Genomic DNA, 13,350 nt, shown 5'->3' with positions numbered 1-13,350 from the left:
TGTATCCAAATTCAACTTTTGAACAAGTCCCGCTCAAGTCCTCAGTGCAGCTGGTATTTTATAGTATATTATTTACATAAATACTGAATAGTATATTTCTCAAAGCCGTATTTCTCTCACTCTCTCTAAAACAGCTTTCGTTCCTCTCTTTATACCGTACTTTAAGTGTGCAGCTGGTATTTTATAGTATATTATATATACTGAATAGTACATTTCTCAAAGCCGTATGCAGTACATTTGAAAAGTTGCTACCACGGTCACACAGATTTTACAGTTTTAAAAACTCGCACACGTGCATTTCGAGACCGCCTTTTTTATTCCCTTTATTTACATCGAAATTCTGAATATTTGGACACAAGGCGACGAGCACACATAATTCAGGATGGTGAAGAAGAAAATAGACAACCGGATACGGGTGATGATCGAGAACGGCGTGAAGCTGGGCCACCGCACCATGTTCATTGTGATCGGCGATAAGGCGCGCGACCAGGTGCCGATCCTGTACGATATTCTGACTAAATCCACAGTGAAAGCGCGACCCACGGTGCTCTGGTGCTACAAGAACAAGGATGAGGCCATATCGAAGTGGGTTTCTGCCTGGTCAATGTTTAAATACTTTTTAATTGATGAGTTTTCCTTTTCGTAGCCATGGGAAGAAGCGTGCCAAGAAGATAGCCGTGGGCAAGGTGGATGTAAACGAGGCGGATCTGTTCGATTCATTCCGAGTGGCCACCACCATCCATGGCAGATACTACTCCGAAACGCATGCGATACTGGGGCGAACATACGGCGTCTGTGTGCTGCAAGACTTTGAGGCACTGACACCAAATCTCCTGGCCCGCACTGTGGAAACGGTGGAGGGCGGCGGCCTGATCATCCTACTGCTAAAGACCATGCAGTCCCTAAAGCAGCTATACACCATGAGCATGGATGTGCACAAGCGTTACCGCACGGAGGCTCACCAAACGGTCACCTGTCGGTTTAATGAGCGCCTGATCCTGTCCCTGGCGGACTGCCAGCGCTGTCTGGTGGTCAACGATGACCTCACTGTGCTGCCTTTGAGCTCCAAGACCATCAATGTGACGCCGGTCAACGTAAGATTGTACATTTTCAATTGAAGTTCAGGAATTTACCAAATTTGCTTTAATTTCTATTAGCCCGATGGTGCTGGTCGCTCGCCCAACGAATCCAGTTTAAAGGAGCTCAAGGAGAGCCTGTTGAATGTACAGCCGGCAGGGGCCTTGGTTAATCTCTGCAAGACCTACGACCAAGCGAATGCCGTGGCACAGTTCATTGAGGCCTTGGTGGATAAGCAACTGAAGCCGCCAATGTCTCTGACAGCGGCACGTGGTCGTGGCAAATCGGCTGCTCTTGGCCTGTCCATTGCCGCCGCTGTGGCCTTTGGCTATGTGAACATCTATGTGACATCGCCACATCCGGAGAATCTGATCACACTCTTCGAGTTTGTCCTCAAAGGCTTCGATGCGCTGGAGTATCAGGAGCATGCCGACTACACAATCATCCGGTCCACGAATGCCGAGTACAAGAAGGCCATCATAAGAATAAATATAACGAGGAGCAGCCGCCAGACGATACAGTATATAGCGCCCAGCGACACACATCTCCTGAACGCTGCCGATCTGCTGCTAATTGACGAGGCAGCTGCCATTCCCCTGCCGCTGGTAAAGAAGATGATTGGTCCGTATTTGGTATTCATGGCGAGTACTATCAATGGCTACGAGGGCACCGGCAGATCCCTCAGCTTGAAGCTCATCTCCCAGCTGCAAAAGGATAACAATGCGAGGCCGCCACTAAAGCTGGAAGAGTCGATCCGTTATCAGGAGAACGACGACATTGAAAAGTGGCTGATCAATTTACTATGCCTGGATGCCAGCACAGTGCCTGGCATTAGTTCTGGCTGTCCCACGCCCGATGCCTGTGAGCTGTACTATGTGGACAGGGATGCTCTCTTCTCGTACCACAAGGCAGCCGAGGCCTTCCTTCATCGGCTCGTCTCCATATATGTATCGTCGCACTACAAGAACACACCGAACGACCTGCAGATGATGAGCGATGCACCGGCGCACCATCTTTTCTGCCTGCTGGGACCTGTTCAACGAATGGACGCCCTACCCGAGATCCTGGTGGTTATCCAAGTGGCCCTGGAGGGTCAGATATCGGCACAGAGCATCAGCGATTCGCTGGGCAGAGGCAAGAAGGCGGCCGGTGACCTAATACCCTGGAATATAGCGGAGCAATACGGAGATCGAGACTTCCCCAAGCTTGGCGGCGTGCGGATAGTGCGAGTGGCAACGCATCCGAACTACCAGCGAATGGGCTACGGCAAGCGGGCCATTCAACTGCTGAAGGATTACTATGGAAATAAGTTTACCAATATCGATGATGTTCCTGCCAACAAGAGTGCCAAAGCCGGCATAGAGGAGGTGGAGGAGGAGCAGCTGAGCCTGCTCAAGGAGCAGATCCGACCCAGGAGTCGCATACCCACCCTTCTGCAGCGCCTGCATGAACGCACCCCGGAATCTGTGGACTATATTGGAACCTCCTATGGCCTCACCTCCGAGCTGTTGAAATTCTGGAAGGGAGCCGGCTTTGTGCCCGTGTATCTAAGCCAGAAATCCAACGAACTGACCGCCGAACACAGCTGCATCATGCTGCACACCATTAGTGAAGGCTCCTGGCTGCCGCTCTATTTCCGGGACTTCCGACGGCGAGTACTCAAGCTTATGGGCAAGACGTTCCGGGAGTTTGAGACGAAACTGTGCCTGGCCCTGCTCAAGAATAAGATTGTGGAACAGTCCCAAGTGGAGCATCTGGACAAGCCCATGCTGGACGTCTACTTTCTGCCGCACGATCTGCAGCGCCTGGAGAGTTATGCCCGCCAACAGTCCGAGTTCCGGTTGATCCTCGATCTACTGACGGATATCGCTCAGCTGTATTTCCAGGGACGGATCGAGGGACTGCAGCTGGATCTGGTGCAGCAGGGTATTCTCCTGGCTGTAGGCGTTCAGGGTAAATCAGTGGATGCCCTCGGTCTGGAGCTCAATATGCCGGGTAACCAGCTTTTGGCCAAGTTCTTTGATGCCATGAAGCGGTGCAATAAGTGCTTTAGATCCATACTCGAGGAACACATCGAAGGCGGAATGCTGAAGGAGGCCGACCTGACCACGGGCGAGGAACTGCAGCCACTGAGTCTGTCTCTCGACAAGGAACTGGATGAAACGGCCCAAAAGCTGAGCAAGCAGCAACGCAAGGAGCTCAAGCGACTGAAGGCCGAGCAGCTGGACGAATTCCAGATCAAGGGCAGCGAGGAGGACTGGTCCAAGGCCCTGCAAACCAATGGATCAGCATCAGCGGGCGGTGGCAGCGGGCTGCTCTCCGTCAAGAGGTAAATGTAATGTTTTTGAATGAATGCAGACTGGAGGAGGATACAAAAATTGACCCTGCCATTCTCTCTCTCTTTCGTTTCAGTGGCGTCAAGCGCTTGGATGGACCAATGGACCTGCCCGAGGACCGGGATCTGGCTGCTCCGCTGTCTAAAAAGAAAAAGAAGAACAATCCCAAGCTAAAACGCAATCAGGGAAAGTCCCTGATCTAGATACAGGCATTGTTTTTTTGTTTAGGGGGGAAAAAATAATGTAGTTTTTAATGCTATATAGAAAAGTACATACATTTCGTTATAAGCTCCGTTTCAAAATAAAAAGAGCACTTAATCGACCTATATCTTGATGGTGGGCGTACCCGCCTTGGCGGCAGCAGCGGCAACCTTGCGACGCTCCTTCAGATCCTGGTAGCTGACTCCCGGCTCCTTGTGGGAATTGCGGAGATACTTCTTGACCTTGGCCTTCTTTCTGCTGACGGCCTTCGTCGTGGGAAGCATATTGTTACGCTGCAGCATATGGAAGCGGTCCTTCAACAGGCTGCTCTCCGTCTTCACGTTGCGCAGATTGCCGGCTATATCCTCGGGCAGATTGACATCCACATCGGGCTCCTCGAACTTGTGCCGCCCCAGACGCTTGGGCTCGAACTTTGCCTTCTCGGCACGCTGCTTGCGACGCTTCTTGAGATCGTTTAGATCCTCCTCCTCCTCGTCCAGCTCGTGGCGAATCGATTTGATGCTTTACAGGTAATAATTTCGATTGTATTCTAGATAATTTATGATATAATAATAATCCCTACCGTATCAGATCTGCCGTCTGTTGCTTGAGCTTCCTCTTCAGTTCCGTTTGGCGCTGCAGCTCTTTCTGCTTGAGCTCATTGCGGCGTGCCTGCTTGCTCTTCTTCTTATTCTCGACTGGAGCATTGATTGTGTGATAAGGCTTATCGGCATCCTGCTCCTCATTCTCCTGCTCCTGCTCCTCAGCATTCTCCTCATCCTCAATGCCCTGACTCATTTCCTGCAGATGACGCTTGTCCCGCTCCTCGGGCGTCACCTTGGAGAACATGCTGGTGGTCACACGCTTTAAATGCTGCTCCTTCTTGATAATGCCCTGCTCACGCTCCACCACCTGGTCGATGAGCGCCTGGTGATCTTCAGCTGAAGGATTGTAACTCATACCCGGATGCGGCAGCTCAAATTTCCTATAAAATTGAGAGAAGGAAGCCTGTTAATCATCATTTTATGCCACAAATGCGGCTCATTTTCATACTTTGCCCTGGTGGTCTTGTGGTGCAAGCTGGCATGCGTCTTCACCACCTTCTTGCCAATATTTCCGGCTGTATGAACGGCCAATTCCCGACTGATCCAACCCTTTTCATCCTTCAATCCTGGTATCGCGTCACGGAAGTCAACCTCCTGCCAAATATCCTTGTCGGCCACAACCTTCTTGTTCTTCTTGGCCTCCAGACGCTGCTCCAGCTTGCCGTAGTAAGCAACGCGATCGCTGTTGGCCTGACGATGACGCGGCTTGGTGGGATTGCACACCTCCAGCTCAATGTTGCGGCCGTTCTTCTTCTGCTTTACATGATTGCTGTGATAATTGATAATTTTATAAACATGAGTTGTATTCGCCTGAGGAAGGCTGTCCAAGCCAGGACTTACCGCTTTACTATGGGATCCTGGACCTTAGATGTGTTTTCCAATGCCTGATGACTCCGCATCGGCTTCTTGGCGTTCAGCTTCCTCTTCTGCTTCACACTCAGCACCGAGGTCTTGGCTTTCTGAGGCGAAGCATCCTCCACGAACATATCTTCATCCTTTTTGTCCGCAAATGACCTGAAATTGGATGGCAACTTGTCGTTGAGCTCGTGCTTGCGGCATTGTTTTGGTCGCAAACTCACCCGACACGCTCCTCCTGGCGCTGGTCTTCGAGGAACTGCTCCACATCCTGAATGTCTGTCTTGCGCCACGCGGACTTGTTTTTCTTCGAGATGCGCTTCCTCTTCGTCCCAGGCTCCACGGCAGTCATTTCTACAGATTATTATTTGCAATGCGGGAGAAATAACAAGTTCCCCACGTGCAATCTTCGGACCACGCTTTCCAACACTGCTTTTCGGGTGCTGTACGGCACTGATTCCGATAATTTACATCGATGCATCGATGAGAAGTGTAAAATTGTAAAATGTTAAATAACATAACAAAAAAATACCAGAAAAAATCCATATATTGGTATTTTATTTCAACAGCAACAACATCTAGTAGCAATTGTTGCACGCTTAATTTATAATTGCAAAAAAAGACAAAAGCAAACTAACAACCACTTGTGAGCTGGCGGTTAAAGGGGCAAACCCATTAAAGAGCAGATCAGACGTCGTCACCGGAATAGCGTAAATCAGAACACGCATCACGCTCCGGCAATAACAAAAAAAAAAATGCCGGTAAGAGAAAGACTGACGTGTACCAAACAAAAAGCGGTAAACAAACGTTGTTGTTATTTTGTGATTTGTTCTTTTTTTTATTGCCACAGTGAACACTCGCAGTTGATTTAATGTTGTACCTTTTATTACCCGAGAATTCTGATTAGTCTATTATTGTAACGAGAGAAAAAACATCTCTCAGAATACCTCACTCGATTAATTAAGAAAAAGCTCAAATAACGGGTTGGCTCTAGCGAGTATTTACCGTATTTTGTTCTATTTTTTTACAGTTTTCGCTACTCGTCTTGTGCTGTCGCTGATTACTACGTGTTATCTATCCCTCTGCCAGAATAAATAGTTTAATTTGTTACAAATAGCCGATCGAGTTCCCCCGGCAACGACAGACGCATCGTAATCGTCAAAATGAGCGCTACTTTCCCCAGTTTCGCGGACATTTCCTCCAAGTTCTCCGAGGCGACGCTGGACGAGATCATCCAGAATGTGGGCGGTACACGTCACACCTCGTACAAGTTTGGGCCGAGTGGCAAGAAGGGCGATGCCTACCTGAGCCGCGTCTTCCGCATAACCATCTACGGTGTGAAGGAGGAGGATGGGGAGGAGAAACCCGTGGAGGTCAGTGTGATTGTGAAGGCCATGCCGGACAACCTCCACCGTCGCCGACTGTTCCGATCGGTGATATTCTTCCGCAACGAGATCAACTTTTACACCAAGGTCATCCCGGCCATTGAGGCTTTCCAGAAGTCGCGTAAGCCCCAGGCCAAGCATCCGTTTGTGGAGTATCCCAGATGTGTGGCATCGCTCTGTGACGGAGTCAATGATTTTATTGCCCTAGAGGATGTGGGTCCAAGGGGCTACAGGGCTCCTGTGCGGTGAGTTTTTCTATCTGAAACATTATTAATAATGTTATGTTAGATATAGATATAGATGTCCCCAAAAAACTGACGTGTCTTTGTGGGGCAAGCTGTTTAAATATGTTAAGTTATTTTTCTAATCTGTTTATTAGAAAGTCTAGTCTTATTTATTCAGTTTGCTTGGTCTGGTCTAATCATTAAGTCTCCGATAAAGCTATCAATGATAATTGCAGAAATAAGCATATTTTAGTTTTAATTAAAGGTTTTAAATGTCATAGTTCTTGATCGTACATAGAAAGCTTTGGTTTTGGCATATGCTGCGCTCATTTCCTATATATTACTTATCATTCTATTAGATTTTAATTTGGAAAATTAACCAGGAAGGGATTATAAGTATATTATTTATTTAATATATTAGAATCTTATCAAACAAATAGTTCACAATCAGTGATAAACTTGCACATAATCAGTCAGAGATTAGGATCTATAAGAAATTTGTTTGTTTTCACCCTTTTTAACAAACAAAATGTAGTTTTCCCGGATGATAAGATAATTGAAAACTATTCCTGATTATTATATATTATTTCAAAGACATTTTTTCGTCAAATTAATGTGTTAAAAAACTCATAACTAAGCCAAAAGTGCATTAATTTCAATTCGAAAAGCTGTTCTGTACTAGTTATTATTAGGTTAACAAATCTGCATACTCAATTTTAAATTTAAACAAATTTAAAATTTTGCCAATTTTTTTTTTTTAATTTTGACGATGTAGCCCCTTAAAAATTTTTGAAAAAATTGAGTACATTTTTTTTTACCAAATAATGTCTAAAAAGACTCTCCTGTTGATGTTGATCAAGAATATATATGATTTGTGGGGTCGGAAATGGCTCCTTCACACTCTTTTAAGCTTCTTATTAAAGGTGCAATACCATTTTTCATCGATATTAGCTATATTTTTATATGCAAATTTTTTCGACAAACCAAAATTTAAAAAAATTCATATCAAAGCCAAAAATTCATTAATTTCAATTCTTAAAGCTGCCCTGCATTAGTTTTTAATAGGTTAATAAATCTGCATTCTCAATGTAAAATGTACAAAAATTCATTTTTTTTTTTAAATTTTAACGATGTAGCCCCTTAAAAAATTTTGAAAAAATTGAGTAAAATTTTTTTCTACCAAATAATGTCTAGGAAGACTCCCCTGCTAATGGTGATCAAGAATATAGTTACAAGCTCCTGACTATAATTACAATACCCTGCAGAGGTATACAAATACCCTTAAAAAACCTATAAAAAAAACATTTTTAAAATCTATAAAATTTTTTAAAGCAACTCTTAATTAGTTTACATTAGCATTTCCTTTTCCCAATCTAATTATAATTCCTTTATTCCATTGTTTTACAGCCAGGACTACATTTCTTTGGAAGATGCCCTATTGACGATGAAAACCCTGGGTCGTTTCCATGGCGTGGCTCTTGCCTTCAATGCCCTGGATCATGAGAACTTTGAAAAGGCGGCCGCTTCCCTGGAGGAGACATATTACGGCGAACACACCCGGGAGTGGTACACAAAATTCCTGCTGCTGGCCGAGAATGTGGCCAAGGATGCCATAACGCATATCTATCCGAATAGCAAGTACGAGACCATTAGCGACAACTTCCTGCAGCCGCCACTCTTCGATGATTTGATCAATCTGGTGTCCACGCGCTCCAAGCTGAGTGTCTTCGGGCACGGCGATTGCTGGACTCCCAACTTCCTGACCAAATACGATGAGCAGGGCAAGTCGGAGAAGATCATTATCATTGATTTCCAGCTGGCAAGATGCTCGTCTCTGGCCCTGGATCTGAGCTTCTTCGTCTATTCATGCACCAGCCAGGAGCTGCGTGAGCAGCACTACGATTCACTGCTGCGAGCCTATTTGGAGAGTGCCCAGGAGTTGATCCGTGATTTGGGTGGTGATGCCGAGGCCGTTATTTCGTGGGACTCACTGCAGGAGGAGCTGAAGAATTTCGGACGCTTTGGTTGCGGCATGGGCATTGAATCCCTGCCCATGACCATGATGGAGGACGAGGAGGTGGCCGATTTGGATAGCATTCAGGAGAATGCCATTCTTACGGACGTGTGGAACCTAACGCCGTTCACGGATACCAGCAAGCAGCAACGACTGGCCGATATCTTCAAGCATGCCATCGATCAGGGCTACATCAAGTAGGAAGTTCGTATTGGGGCAATAATTTCTGGGACCGCCTACCTGTGCGCCCCTTCTTTTTCCACGATCAAATCAAGATCATTTAGTATTGCAGAATTTATCCATGTAACCATTATGATGCATGTACAAAATATATAGCTTCAACATTGTTAACATAACTTTTACTGATTTTAAATGAGAGAACACAATCTTTATAAGATATAAGATATAACTGATGAATAAGTGTATATATAACATCTAGGCTGAAAAGGGCATATATGTACACAGTGCTGGTTGCTGGAGCTAATGCTTGATCTGCAGCAGGACTCGGAACTCGGCAGCCTGTTGCCTGTTGAGGGAAAGCAGTGGAATGACCAGTTAAAGGCACATGCCTTCATGGAGGACACACCAGTGCGGCGTCACTGCATCCGCATGAATGCCACGGGCCAAAAGTCGCTCGCGATACCGATAGAATCTCCTTTGGGCCAATAATACCGATGATTTTGGATCAGACCACAAACGTTCAGCGGCTGCTCCGGCCCTTGGCCAAATGCGAGATTCTGTAAGAGATTGGATCGGTCATTACTAATTGATTTCGTTCTTTTAATTTCAGGTATACTTACCCAATGAGTTTTGGTCCACGTACTCGCTCCACATGCACACCTCGCCACCAAGAACCTGATCCTTATTCCGGGCAACGGGCATACCACTGGAGTACACAGTGCGCCAGTTGTAATAGGAAGTGCTGCCCCAGAATCCGTGATCCAGATACCAGGCATTCTTGGTGGACACAATCAGGCGATATCCACGCTGCAACAGCTCCCGGTTGAGAGGATCCGATGAATCGACCCAGGTTTGAATTATGAACCGCTCCTTGGGCAAATAGGCTTCGATGTACTTGGGATTGGTGAGGTGGCTGGACCAAATGATCACCGGCTTGGGCTCCTTAATGTCCGGGAACATGCGCTCATTGATCTCGTCCCAGGAATTGAGATTCTTCTGATGGAATTGTGACCACAGGCGCAGGAAGCTCTGTTCACTGAGATCATAGCCCCGTTCCCGCATACCGTTCCGAATCTCAGCGGTATTATTCCAGCACGGCAGGAACACCTCATCGCCGCCCATGTGCAGGGTTTCCTCCGGTGCTCCCAGTTCAGCAACATCTTCGAAAATCTCCTTCATTACGGCGTACATGTGATCATTGAGGGGATTCAGTTGTCCGCATGGCGGTTGGACACAGAATTGCCGCCAAGGCGACTCATTCAGGCACACAGACATATTGCCCAGACCGGCAGCTGGACCCCATTGCCATCCATTGCCGGCATGCGAAGGACCATCGATCTCGATCAAAATGCGAATACCACGAAGGCGGGCATACTTCACCAGATTGAGAGCATCCTGACGGGAGTATGATTGCGACGTGGAATATGCTCCATAGCGCTGCATTTCGGGCACTCTGGTGATTTCCAGCGGGAAACTATGCGTGTCCACCACATGCCAGTGGAGCACATTCATCTTACTGGCCGCCATCGCATCCAGTGTACTCCTCAGGAATTTCAGAGGCACAAAGTTCCGGGCTGAGTCCAGGAGAACACCGCGATGTGGATAGACTGGACGATCGGTGATATTGGCCGCTGATACCATCAGCAGACCATTGGACACACTACCGGCGACCAAGTTTGTCAACGTTTCGAAGGCATGACGTGCTCCGTACACCGTTCCCGCCTGGATATCCACAAACGTGGCCGTGTCTGTGGTGCGCACCACCAGCGCATAACTCTCATCGGTGGCCCAGTCCAGGATCAGGGTTTCATTAGCCACCGTGGCCCTCACCAGGATCTGCTTACTGCTCTCCAGCGTACAGTTTCGAGTGCATTCCTTCAGCAGGTTGGAGACAAACAGACGATTGGTTTCCCTTAAAAATTGCGTAGCCGCCTCGCCGGGTGCCACCACATGGAATCGCACCTTCCAGGGATCAAAGCGAACTCGATCGTTCGATATGGTGCACTCCTTACCCGTGGGCATGGGCCAGATAGCTCCATACTTTCCGCAGGACAATCGACAATCCCGCTGGCTCTCAAAACGTTCGGAACCATAGTGCACGCCCTGCACCCGTTCCGCCTCCGGTGTACAGAACTCCGTCTGGCTGCATAGCCACTTCCTGGAAAGGTGAAAAAGGGAGGGTTTGTTCAAAATTAATTAATTAAAAATATATAGAAAAATATTAGTACAATCCATTGAGATGTCTCTTTCAAATGTAAAGGGTATTCGACTATTTATTAAATTTGAATCCCTTGTCGAGAAAGCTAAGGGTTTTTTGTCTAATTTTCTGAAACACAGAGATCTGATCTTGAAAATGGGCTTTCTAGGCTTGGTCTAGTTAAAAAAATAGTTAATCCTTATGTATAGTAAACGTTTAAAATGAAATAAATACAGAATTATAATAATATAAATACCAAAAGTATAAATAATTAATTTATACAATAAAATTGTATGGTAAAGATTATTTTTAGTAAACAAAATGTAGCCTACTTTCTGTAGGGAACTGTGTTTTCTATATATTAAAATTGCCATGAGTGACGATAAGACCTTATCTACATATATACAAGTTTATCGAGGAAGTGCCACAAAAATAACTTAATAGCAAAAATAATAAGTGATTGCAAAAAACATAAATTCACTAGTTAAACACTCGTTAAAATGAAATACGTTTTAATTACTTCATTATTTTTTACAACCTTTAAAGTTGTTCACAATTAAAGACTTTTTAATTACCTTATTTTTTGCAAGCTTTAAAAATTATAGAGTTAAGAAAAGCAGCTGTTTTTTAAGATAATTGGTTAAAGGTGTAATATGTATTAGTCATTAAATGCAATTTTCCTATATAATATTGTTTCATTTAACCCTCGCAGAGTAGTGAAGGAGTCATTTCCGACCCTATAAATCATATATATTCTTGATCAGCATCAAAAGCCGAGTCGATCTAACCATTATTTGGCCGAAAACAATTTTTCACATTTTTTCAAAATTTTATAAGGGGTTACATCGTTAAAATCGTAAAAAAGTGGCGAAAATTTTAATTCTTTTATAATTTAAAATTGAGTATGCAGATTTTTTAACCTAATAAAAACTAGCACAGAAATGTTTTCCGAATTAAAATTAACGCTGTTTTGGCTGAGTTATGGTATTTTTTTAATTTGATTTTCCTTATAAAATGAACATATAAAAATATATTGGTTTCGTGCCTTCCTTTCTTGTTTTATATTTCATTATATCTTAAGAAATGTGCAATCCGTTATCAATACTGCATTTTATATATATATTTAAGTATATTTTTTTTAACAAAGACTTAAAAATCTGAATGAGAACAGAACACAATTGTTTTCTACAAAAATCGTATTTTTTATGGCTGGTTTTTAATTCAAAAACTTATTTAAACAAATTTATAGTTTCATTTGCAAAACGTAACTTGATTTAAATTTCGTTTTAAAAATCACAAATATATTTCAGATCACTGAACAAAAAATAATATACTAAAACCGTTATACACTATTATTGTTTTCTGTTATTTTTAGGCACTTTAAATTGTATTTTTAATGTAAATATTGTTAAACCAAGTTTAAAAATGTTATTTTTGGTTATTAGGAAATATTTACTGATTTGTTTAAATAATTCCTTTTCTTTGCCACTTTGCGATATCTCTATTGTTTTCACCCGCATTTTCCGCCTACGCTTTCACTTTGCACACAAATTGAGTTTAGTTGGGTGCAATTTTTCATGCTAATTGCATTTCCACAGTTTCGCGAAAGCGACTTTTCTTGACTTTTCATATGCAACTATAGATATTTCTTGTACTTTTTGTTGTTGTGGAGACACAAACCTGCTGGCGGTGTCGACGTCGGCATCGTCCGCCTGCGTCAGCGCAGCCCCAACTGCGAGGCAGAGGCAGAGGGAGGCGAAGGTGGAGCAATGATAACGGTTGTAGCCGCTGAACCGCATCTTCCTTTCTAAGCGCTCCGCAGCTGCGCCGCTAGCTTTTATTTATTCATGCAAGCACTCTCGGAAAGCGGAGCAAAACAAAACCGAACCGAACTCAATCGAAAAGGAAAATGACAAATGAAACAAACGAAACTGGGCGAAAAATTTCACTTGCAGTTGTGGCGCGCAACAACAACTACAACAACAACGGCGAAGCAACGCCGAAGCCGAATTAAAAGCGAAGCCGAGCTTAACGACAGAATTAAAAAGCGGGGGAGAGAGTGCGGATAACGGAATCGGAGAGCGGGTGGATAACACACAGCGGCAGAGAATGAGAAATAGAGAGAGAGTGTGTGAGATAGTTGCACAGAAAAAAACCGGATCCTTTTCAACCGGATATGAACACACACCCCTTAAGAATGTGATTGTACAATTTCTAAATTTATGCATATCCTCTTAATAATTGGGTGACAACAAAATGTATAGAATTTAATGCGT

At 44.6% G+C, this 13,350-nt stretch overlaps 4 protein-coding genes across 7 annotated transcripts; 2 read left to right on the top strand and 2 right to left on the bottom strand.

The window, feature by feature from the left end:
• Positions 1-236: 236 nt before the first annotated feature.
• On the top strand, positions 237-3,735 carry l(1)G0020 (RNA cytidine acetyltransferase l(1)G0020). The gene is made up of 4 exons (XM_020952836.2): positions 237-585; positions 647-1,094; positions 1,158-3,406; positions 3,490-3,735. The coding sequence occupies exons 1-4, from the start codon at positions 383-385 to the stop codon at positions 3,614-3,616; spliced, it is 3,027 nt and encodes a 1,008-aa protein (XP_020808495.2). The 5' UTR covers positions 237-382; the 3' UTR covers positions 3,617-3,735.
• Positions 3,629-6,036, bottom strand: LOC110184344 (ribosome biogenesis factor Nop53). Of its 2 annotated transcripts, XM_086826305.1 has the most exons (6): positions 5,955-6,036; positions 5,299-5,527; positions 5,060-5,233; positions 4,668-4,988; positions 4,198-4,599; positions 3,629-4,136 (listed from the first exon to the last, which is right to left on the bottom strand). In XM_086826305.1, the coding sequence occupies exons 2-6, from the start codon at positions 5,424-5,426 to the stop codon at positions 3,737-3,739; spliced, it is 1,425 nt and encodes a 474-aa protein (XP_086682431.1). In that variant the 5' UTR covers positions 5,427-5,527; positions 5,955-6,036; the 3' UTR covers positions 3,629-3,736. The 2 variants fall into 2 exon arrangements, with proteins under 2 accessions (XP_086682431.1, XP_020808498.2); XM_020952839.2 differs by lacking the exon at positions 5,955-6,036 and having other exon boundaries at positions 5,299-5,565.
• On the top strand, positions 5,544-9,053 carry LOC110184345 (uncharacterized). Of its 2 annotated transcripts, none has more exons than XM_020952840.2 (3): positions 5,544-5,835; positions 6,105-6,704; positions 8,091-9,053. In XM_020952840.2, the coding sequence occupies exons 2-3, from the start codon at positions 6,238-6,240 to the stop codon at positions 8,896-8,898; spliced, it is 1,275 nt and encodes a 424-aa protein (XP_020808499.2). In that variant the 5' UTR covers positions 5,544-5,835; positions 6,105-6,237; the 3' UTR covers positions 8,899-9,053. The 2 variants fall into 2 exon arrangements, with proteins under 2 accessions (XP_020808499.2, XP_086682454.1); XM_086826328.1 differs by having other exon boundaries at positions 5,621-5,871.
• On the bottom strand, positions 9,031-13,086 carry Hexo2 (beta-hexosaminidase 2). 2 transcript variants are annotated; one of them, XM_020952838.2, is made up of 3 exons: positions 12,755-13,086; positions 9,498-11,035; positions 9,031-9,434 (listed from the first exon to the last, which is right to left on the bottom strand). In XM_020952838.2, the coding sequence occupies exons 1-3, from the start codon at positions 12,871-12,873 to the stop codon at positions 9,253-9,255; spliced, it is 1,839 nt and encodes a 612-aa protein (XP_020808497.2). In that variant the 5' UTR covers positions 12,874-13,086; the 3' UTR covers positions 9,031-9,252. The 2 variants fall into 2 exon arrangements, with proteins under 2 accessions (XP_020808497.2, XP_086682408.1); XM_086826282.1 differs by lacking the exon at positions 12,755-13,086 and adding an exon at positions 12,531-12,725.
• Positions 13,087-13,350: the final 264 nt, after the last annotated feature.

This window comes from Drosophila serrata, unplaced genomic scaffold (assembly GCF_035046125.1).
Source record: "Drosophila serrata isolate PLE 108 unplaced genomic scaffold, ASM3504612v1 contig_8, whole genome shotgun sequence".
NCBI lineage: Eukaryota > Metazoa > Arthropoda > Insecta > Diptera > Drosophilidae > Drosophila > Drosophila serrata.
Note: the sequence above shows the minus strand (reverse complement) of the source record. Positions and strands in the feature narration are given on the sequence as shown.